The sequence below is a fragment of the Cupressus sempervirens genome, chromosome 3 (assembly GCF_028749045.1).
Source record: "Cupressus sempervirens isolate cs-2001-9-10 chromosome 3, ASM2874904v1, whole genome shotgun sequence".
Taxonomy (NCBI): Eukaryota; Viridiplantae; Streptophyta; class Pinopsida; order Cupressales; family Cupressaceae; genus Cupressus; species Cupressus sempervirens.
The window spans coordinates 973,662,900-973,672,952 of NC_143120.1; the positions used below are offsets into that span (position 1 = coordinate 973,662,900).

At 35.6% G+C, this 10,053-nt stretch overlaps 1 protein-coding gene across 1 annotated transcript; it reads left to right on the forward strand.

The window, feature by feature from the left end:
- The first annotated feature begins 542 nt into the window (after positions 1-542).
- Positions 543-6,286, forward strand: LOC149569995 (1-deoxy-D-xylulose-5-phosphate synthase 2, chloroplastic-like). The gene is made up of 9 exons (XM_089822654.1): positions 543-1,033; positions 1,198-1,368; positions 2,046-2,361; positions 2,981-3,252; positions 3,433-3,706; positions 4,126-4,433; positions 4,740-5,021; positions 5,198-5,482; positions 5,797-6,286. Exons 1-9 carry the CDS (start codon positions 872-874, stop codon positions 5,941-5,943), a joined length of 2,217 nt encoding a protein of 738 aa, XP_089678780.1. The 5' UTR covers positions 543-871; the 3' UTR covers positions 5,944-6,286.
- Positions 6,287-10,053: the final 3,767 nt, after the last annotated feature.

The following is a 10,053-nucleotide window of genomic DNA, read 5'->3' on the forward strand; positions in this document are numbered from 1 at the left end:
CATGATAAATAACAACATTAAAACTAACACTAAAAACAATCTCCATTGCTATTTGTGGAGAAAGTCCTACCTTAATTTCCTTTAATCAACTACCATATAACAAACACAACTTTTTTATGCCTCATCCTTTGGGGGGAATATTTCCTCTCACATACAGCCAAAATTTACAGAGCAAGGTACTCCTCATTTAGCCACATTTGAAAAAAGAAAAACAAGGGTAATCAGAGGTTCATCTCATTGGAATGCATTGACTAAGCTTTCAGCAAGTCCTCGGTCAAATCTCGTTATAGACAAACGTGGAATAATTTTGATGATTTCTTTTGCATGTAACGAAGCAAATTATTTAAAACTGATGGGTTTTGTCAAAACATATCATATCAGCAAGCAAGATTGACGAAAGATTATGTATCAAATTTGACTGTGAGTCGACCATTTTGTCTCTATGAAAAACGCGAGATACCTTCACTACAATCCAAATAACGGAATCTAAGGCCAAAGTTGGAAGAACTCCCTTAAATACATTCCCTGGCCTTCACTGTTGTACATCCAATTGAAAAACGAAGCCCAATCAGTTTTGAAGCTTAAACTGCTCCAGATTCGCCCACCCAAATGCAAAAACACCATTAATCTTATAGATTGGATGCTCTGTTAATTCATCTGTCGACAATACATCTTGGGTATAACTTGTTGGGCGTTGGGTGTTTGTTCAAATTGCAGTTAAGTTTCAATTCCAAGATTTCGGTTTTGTTTAGGCTGCATGAACTGAAGCTTGGGCCGCTAAAATTGTTCATAGCCAAGTGCTTGTTCTTGTAGAAGTTCTTTGGATTTCAATTGGATTGTTGTTGGCCAAGTACAAGAGTGAGAGTTAAAGATGGCTGCGGCAATGGGAATAGCTTCTTTAGCAGGATCTGCAACTTCTTCGATGGTCATTAATGGCGGCAGTACTAAGTTAGAGTCAGGAGCTTCAGGATTCATGGTTTGTCAGAAGAAAAAGTATTCATCCCTTAGAAGATCTGGCGCATCCAAACGAAAGGTATGCAATTACAGACTGCCTTTTCCTTGATGCTTTTTAGTAAAGGCGTGATCTTTTTCGGTTGTAAAATTATTGGAGCTAGCTTTGTGTTGTTTTCTATGAAATTCAGTGGATCTTGTGTTGTTTTATGTGAAATTGATGGAATTTTTTTTTCCTGGTTATAGAGTGGGATAGTGTCTGCAAAAGCCGGAAATGCCGATGGAGATAATATCATTAAGGATCTTGTCAAGAGGGACGATAGTCCTATGAAGATTGATTACTCTGGCGAGAAGCCTCCTACGCCATTGTTGGACACAATTAACTATCCAAAGCATATGAAGAATCTCGATGTACAGGTAATGTGTTCAATTTAGCTGGTTTTTTATATCGTTCTTGAGCCCTCTTTTAGATTCTTTTTCTGTACTTAAGAGCAGGGGAATTCCATGTGAATGAGTTTAATATCCTTTTGGTCCAGGTTGTTTCTTCTCCACAATTTGAAAGTTAATTATGGGCCTTTTTGTTCTTCCCTGTGTCAAGATTCTGGAACCCAGCTGTCTCTAGCTTTGCCATTCTCTGGGAGAATTACTTGTGTTTTGTTATGTTCATTTTGAAGAATTTTTACGTTCAGATTCTACGAATCTGGGGACTTTGATGATCTATATGTTGTCTGGACTGAATTTTATTTTTCGTTCTAATCGAACCCAACCTTTATTCATGGGATTGTGGTTGAGTTTCTGTGGGAGAAACAGAGAGTATTGAATTGGGAAATTTTAAATTTAATTGCGTGTGCGATGTGCAAACTTTTTCATATACAGATTGTTTGCCTCTTAGATCCTATGAGTTTGATCTTTATGATTTATATCTTTATGAACTGATAAGTGTTTTCTTCCAAACGAGCCTTTTCGATTCACAGGGTTTTGGGTGAATTTGTGTGTGAGAAACAAAGTGAAATTGAAGTGTGAGATTTTTAATCTAATTGTGAATCGGGCAAACTTTTTTCTGTATATTGATTGTCATTTTGATCGTACTGCAGGATTTGAGGCAGCTTGCAAAGGAGCTCAGAGAAGAAATTATATTTGGTGTTTCCAAGACAGGAGGCCATCTGAGTGCAAGCCTTGGTGTTGTGGATCTCACGGTTGCACTTCATTATGTATTTGACACTCCCTTAGATAAAATTGTGTGGGACGTAGGCCACCAGTCATATCCTCACAAGATATTGACGGGAAGGAGGGGAAACATGTCCTCCATTAGACAAACCTCTGGTATAGCTGGTTTCCCCAAGCGCGCCGAGAGCGAGCATGATGCATTTGGTGCTGGACATAGCTCTACCAGTATTTCTGCCGCCCTTGGTATGTCATCACGCCTACTTATTGTGAATCAAATCTGTAATTTTCTGTTGAGGTAGCAAAGAACAGAGAAGCGATTAAATTCTCTATTTCTGGATTCGATTGTGTGATTAATTTTGTATCAACGTTAGTGTGATCTATCATCAGGATAAGAGAGAGCTGTGATACAAAACGTTGACGCAAAATAATCATACAGTTGAATCCAGAAGCATAAAATTTGATAGTTTCGTATGGAGTGTGAAAATCTTCTTGTTCTTAAAGAAGTGATTTCTATGATTTTTCCAGCTTAATTTATCTTGCTGTTATAGGGCGAATATGTTTTGAATCATGTCAAGGCTGGTTTTGACTTGAGGGTTATCATGCAAAGAATCTATTGTTTAGGGATTCATTCTAATTATTCATCGGGACTCATCTTGGGCTTTTCGGACAGATTCTTTTTTCCTCGCATTTTGAATATTTGATTGATGCTTGGGTAGAATTTTGGTCTATTCGGCTTTTTGCTTTGTTTTAACTGATGATGAGCGTCACTGTTGAATTCTTGATACTTACTGGTGAAGATGTTTCTAATTGACTGCTTTGGTTCATTCTGATAGATTTTTACATTTATTGAACGATTATGCAGGTATGGCAGCGGGTAGAGATCTTCAGGGGCGTCCTAACAATGTTATAGCTGTTATTGGGGATGGTGCAATGACTGCTGGACAAGCTTATGAAGCCATGAATAACGCAGGATTTCTTGATTCAAACCTGATTATCATCTTGAATGACAATAAGCAGGTTTCCTTACCTACTGCCACTGTTGATGGCCCTGCTCCCCCAGTTGGTGCTCTCAGCAAAGCTCTTTCTAAGATTCAGGCCAGCAAAAAATTCCGACAATTGAGAGAAGCAGCCAAGGTTGGGACCTAATCCCCTTAAAATTCTTAGTGTTTAAGTTCAAGTAGACTCAAATTCAAGACACTTCAGATAAGAGGCTCACAATTTACCATTGTGTTGTAGGGTCTTGCCTGTTTTATTGACTTTTTTTTATTTCTAATGTCAAATCTGCAAAGTTTCTGAAAGGTGTTTTATGTGCAGGATATAACACATCAAATTGGAGGTCCGACACAGGAAATTGCTGCAAAAGTGGATGAATATGCCAGAGGAATGATAAGTCCTAACCGTTCTACACTCTTTGAAGAACTTGGACTCTACTATATTGGCCCTGTAGATGGGCACAGCATCCAAGATTTGGTATCCATTCTTGAGAATGTTAAGGCAATGCCTGCTCCAGGGCCTGTGTTGATTCATGTTGTCACAGAAAAGGGAAAGGGCTATCCACCTGCAGAAAAAGCAGCTGATAAACTACATGGTAAGATTCCAAGCTTGAGTTGATCTCATTCATATATTATGCAAAATTAAATTGCTTACATATTCTAATTTGAATACAATGCCCCATAATTTGGTTTCAACTATCTCATCCTCAATTCCATTCCCAAACTGCAAGACATCTCTGTTTATCATGTGATTTCCTTGGAATAGCTGGAACTAAGAACAAATGGACTTCCACTCGAGATTCTAAAAATTTTTGCATAACTTTTCAGATCACACTCTGTGATCCATCATCAAGATAAACATGAAAGGGAACGTTGATGCAAAAACTTTTACACAGTCGATTCCAGAAACAAGCAGCTGCAAACAGCTGGAACTAGTTATCCAGTTTTGATATTTTCAATAGTTATAATATGATTTGTATCTTCCTAACTATTAGAGATTAATGTTCCGCTGCAGGTGTGGTGAAATTTGATCCATCTACTGGCAAGCAATTCAAGGCAAAGAGCCCAACACTGAGCTACACCCAATACTTTGCAGAAGGATTGATTGCAGAAGCAGAGAAGGATGACAAAATTGTAGGCATCCACGCTGCTATGGGTGGAGGCACTGGCCTCAATTTCTTCCAGAAGAGGTTCCCAGAACGCTGCTTTGACGTTGGCATCGCAGAACAACATGCAGTCACCTTTGCAGCAGGACTTGCCACAGAAGGAATGAAACCATTTTGTGCAATCTATTCATCATTCTTACAAAGAGGTTATGACCAGGTAATGTATTTCCATAGAAATGGAGAAAAGCTGAAATATAGAATCTCTCTAGGTCAATCATTTGGGCTATCAGACAATCATGTCATGAGATTTTTTGTTTCTGCATTCTCTCATCCTGATGATGGATCACAGAGTGTGATCCGAAACGTTGATGCTAGAAAAACACACGCAATCAAATCCAGAAACAAAAAATCTCTTGCCAAATCGATTGTGTAAATCTGATAATGTTAATCAATCATGTCATGTTCATGAGAATTTTATGAAAATGTGAATACTAAAGCTCATTGTTGGTGGGACAATCCTCAGGTGGTTCATGATGTTGATCTGCAAAAGCTTCCTGTGAGATTTGCCATGGACAGAGCAGGGCTTGTTGGGGCAGATGGTCCAACACATTGTGGTGCTTTTGATATCACTTATATGGCTTGTTTGCCTAACATGGTTGTCATGGCTCCTTGTGATGAGGCTGAGCTCATTCACATGGTCGCAACTGCTGCTGTTATTGACGATAGACCAAGTTGTTTCAGATTCCCCAGAGGAAATGGAATTGGTGTTCCTCTACCTCCTAATTTCAAAGGAACTCCTCTAGAGGTCATTGCAAATGAAGTTTTTAGATTCCTTTGGCATTTTTATGTATCTATAAATTAATAGCGGATAGCTTAAATATCACACACTAAGGCTTGATTTATAGACTAAATGAGTTAAATAGTCAAAATTGACTTACATTTTAAAGCTGAAACTGACTATTCATCAAAAAAACAATGCAGGTGGGCAAAGGGAGGATTCTTGTAGAAGGGACTCGGGTCGCCATTCTTGGATTTGGTTCCATAATTCAAAACTGCCTTGCAGCTGGAGAGATCCTAGGCAAACAGGGCATATCAGTTACTATTGCAGATGCTCGTTTTTGCAAGCCTCTAGATGGGGACTTGCTAAAGAGATTGGTGAAGGAACATGAAATCCTTGTAACAGTGGAAGAAGGCTCCGTTGGAGGATTTGGGTCTCATGTTTCACACTTCCTTGCATTGAATGGACTTTTGGATGGAAAGCTCAAGGTTGGTATTCTTTCTCACTCTTTGTTTCCCTTTTTAAGCCTCTTTGATTTTTGGGGTTACAGACTCTGGATTAGATTAGATCATGTGGTAGTTCTGAAACATCGATGCAAAAGTTATCACAGTATCTACTCAATCATACTGATGATGGATCATGGAGTATTATAAAAAATATTAATGATAAAACTACCAATCAATCTAATTGAGAAACAGCTCTTTCAGATCTAATGGATTGTTATTATTCTTTGATCTTTTCTTTGTAGAAGTGGCTTCGAATTTATCATATTGATTATTTCATTTCTTTTGAACTTTTACAGTGGAGACCAATGGTGCTCCCAGATAGATATATAGAGCATGGAGCTCCTAAAGATCAAATGGAAGAAGCAGGATTATCATCAAAACATATTGCAGCTACCGTCCTGTCACTAGTAGGGAAGCCTCAGGCTGCTTTTGATCTCCATTAATGAGTTGCTCAAGACTACGACTATTATATATTGCGAAAGAAAAGGCAGAGAGCTCAAAGCTTTTGTCTTGCCCTTCAAAATAGCGATGGTAATTTTAAATTATTTTTGCCACCGTCTTCCTTGGAGATAAAAAGCTTTATCCATAAAGCTCTCCATGTAAGGAAGGGGTTTTAGATCAGTTTTATCCGTAGGATACAATAAGTTGTGAAGTACAGAAACTTGCATTCTTCGGTCTAAGATCAAAGTAATTGCTTTGATAATTATGTTTGTAAATTTTCTTATAAGTTCTTTACTTCAAATAAATGGATTCTTAATTCGAAGTAGGATTATTATTATCATAAAATGTGTTTACAATATTATTATTAAATAATAGATTTAAATTTATTTACAATATTATTGAATAATAATTAGAATTAGAATTATTTAAATATGTAATTAATATAGCAATATCTATTGGTATGTGATGTAATTTAGAGTTCTATTAAATGATAATGGTTATTTTTTGTTGTTTATATTATATTTGATTAAGATTTTTGTTTAATTTATTGGTATGGTTCTTAATTATTATCAATAATTTTTCATAAATTATGAATAATAATTAAATTGGACTAAATAAATCATGTCAAATGAGCTATCTTTGAGAATTCAAATCAAGTACATAATTAAATTGCATCAATGTTATTAATATCTTTTGACTCCATGGAGATATGCCAAATTCCTTCCTTGTTGCTCTTTCTACACATGGGCAATGTTGATGGGTCAAAAGACACACTCAACTCAGAACCAGTAAGCTAATATAATCTCTTTAAAAGACATAGAATAAGATACCCTAACCTTCTAAGGTCTCATTTGTTGGATTACAACAATGTGTGATAGATAGTTGTATGAGGATATAGCTCAATCAAGCGCCGGATGGCTCCAAACTTAATTATACAGCTTCCAAGTTTTTTACTTTTATTTGTAATATTATTTTAATAACTTATAAAAGAAATAACAAAAGATGAATCATGGATGCAAGAGATCAAATGATTAGCATTGCTTTGGTATCCTCAAGTATTAACAAGATCTAGAAATATCATCCACTTTAATTTATATTGCATGCTACAATCATCAATTACAACATGTTAACAAAGCTAGGTTTGTGGATAACTACTCTATTGTATATTATATTTACCATTTACAATCAATCACCACAATGAGCATAGAAATGATGACAAACAACAAGATATTTTCTTAAGATATATTCTATATCAAGGGAATTCAACAACATAGTGCAAAATTAGTCACTCATAGAAGACATTCAAGGCAATAGTGGGTGGAAATGAATTTTCACTAACTTCAAAGACACCAACAAGCAGTGGGATTCAATCAATTATCTTCAACAATATGTCTTCTTAAAAGTAAAGAGAATATTGAAAGAAAAAGTGAATAATGAAAGCAAAATACTAAAAATGAAATCTAAGTATCTAAGCTCAAATCATCAATTTACAAACTCTTCTAATGATCCCTTTCATTAGATTTATAGAAAATTGTATTTCTAAATAAATGCCTAAGATTGAAGTCCCTAATGAAGGTGCAACCAACATGTACACATTTGATCTTAGAACTGATAGTACAAAATAACACATGCCTTGGCATAGTGGGAAAGGGTTGTTGCATGTTTTTGTCAATTTTGAGTTAACTTGAGAAAAACTTAAGTGTTTAACAAAGAGGAGGAAGCTTTGTCAAGAGAACATCAAAGAACTCAAGTGCTTAGATTATCTTCTATTATAGAACAATTCACCTTTATTAACTAGAAGCATTAACAGTTAACCTCTTTATATCACTGAATTATGTGGAGAGAGTATGTGATCAATTGAAGAAGCAATGAATGAAAAAATATTCAAAATAATTAAATAATATTTCAAAAAAATGGATTCATCCTTCCTACCCCCAACCTATTATTGTACTCTTCATATCTTTCAAACACGTGGGCGATGGGATCCAGGTTCACTATGTCCACCCACTCAACTCTGGTTTTGGAAAAATGTATAGATTCCTCAAATTTGACTATGGCCTCCTCTAATGCTCGAACTTCTTCCATTCAAAAAGTACTTAATCTTGACTAGACCTTAGCTTAACACTCCCACCTTTGTACATATGAGGCCCCAAAAATTCTTCACAAAATTCTTGAACTCTGCATATTCCTCAAATACATGAGTATAATCATGAGATATATTTTCCTTGTATTGATGGATGGTATCCTTCTTGAACTCTAAAGTGCTTATGCCTCATTGGATAAACTCATAATTTTCATCCTTTAGGATATTTACTTCTATTATCTATTTCTCATCCAACTCTATTATTTCTTTGAGAAGCTTTATTTGTTTCTTATATGTGGGAATGCTCCTATTCCATTCCTTGGCCCATAATTTCTTATCTACTTTGTCCTTGAAGACCTCATCATAAACCCCAAATGTATTCACTAGAAATTAATTTATTTTCCCCAATTGTTGGGAAGTATGTGAATCCAAAAATATGGTATTTCCCCTCATTACATATAGAGAATCTATCTTACCCTAGGAATGAGAGTAGAAATTACCATGCATGTATCTTGAATAGCTACATGACTAATCAATTCCTCAAAGATTTGTTTATATTGATCCAAATGGCCCTTTAGTTGTTGCTTGGATTGATGATGTTTTAGAATCCTTGATTTGATGACCTTACTTGCAATAGACAAGCTTACTATTTATCCCATCTATTTTATCTTCCCAAGTTAACCTAGGTTATTTGATAGTTTGGGAAGAGAGGTATATATCATCCTAGTTTATAGTTGCTTCTATTGTGTTGGCCACAAATTCTGTTGGCAATATGGTTAGATAGATGCCTTAATGGTTTTCATTTATGGCAACATACATTCAACATTTCATTTATGCATTTAGATATGGGAAATTGTCTAAGTGTTTGACAGCTTGTAGCAACATAGTGAACTAATGTTTAAGTGTATGGATGACTCATTGAGAGTTAGTTCATGCATAGTTAAGGACAACTTCATGATAGTATCATGATGATGTATGCTAGTGCATAGATATGTACAAATAGTACGACGTGAGTTATGATTTAAATACTAGTGCAGGTATTTAGCAGTGCAAAACAAAACATAGTAGTGAATTGGATTATACGGCCTTAGGAATTATTCTAGTTATGAAATAATTACTAAGTTATGATGAGCTAACTATGTGGACATTATTATGTCAAGTGTGTCAACACATGAAGGCTGACTGAGCATAGATCTTATCTTGTGAAGATAAGTGTGCTATTTATGATAGACAAACAATTGTTAAGTGATATGAGAACTATTTTGTGAATGATCTGAAAGATATGGGAGCCTTATGTGATGCAAATTCTGATGTATGATCAGAACAAGTGTGAACTATAGTAGACAACAAGTATTGTATATATATTTATTCTTGTAAAGAACTAAATTGTATTATTGCATTTTAGGATAGTGGGCTCTTCTTGCATACCTTGTATTTGTTCTTCCAACTCCTAATAGGGTTGAGGCTTCTAACAAGGCCTAGTCTCATAACAGGGACTCAAGAAACTATATGTACTTCATAGATTCCTAACATGATCCTATTGTTTAGTGAATCATCTAGTGGGTATCATCCCCATTGGGGTTTTCCTTTGGCCAAGGTTTCCCTATTTAACAATTAATGGTGCTATGAGTTATCTATGTGCATGGTTATATTTATTGTTCAACATTTTTGGTTTACTTTCATATGCAAGTTATAAAGTAATTAACAATATTTAGTCATGGGCAAATGATTGTAGAATACTAATTCTCCCCCCCCCCCCCCCCCCCCCCCGCCCTCTCAGAATTATCTATTTTTAACAACTGGTATCAGAGCACAGCTAGTTTGAAGAGGTTTAACAACTTAAGCAAGATCCTAGTGAATATGGAACAATTGAAGAAAAACCTTGAAGAAGCCCTTGAGCAGGTTGACCTTCTTACTAAAGAAAGAGATAACCTGAAAGATAGATACGAAGATGCAAAATTTTTCATTGGCAAGTTAAAAGACAAGATTGATAATTTAGAATCTGGCAAGGAATCTATTTCGTATACTA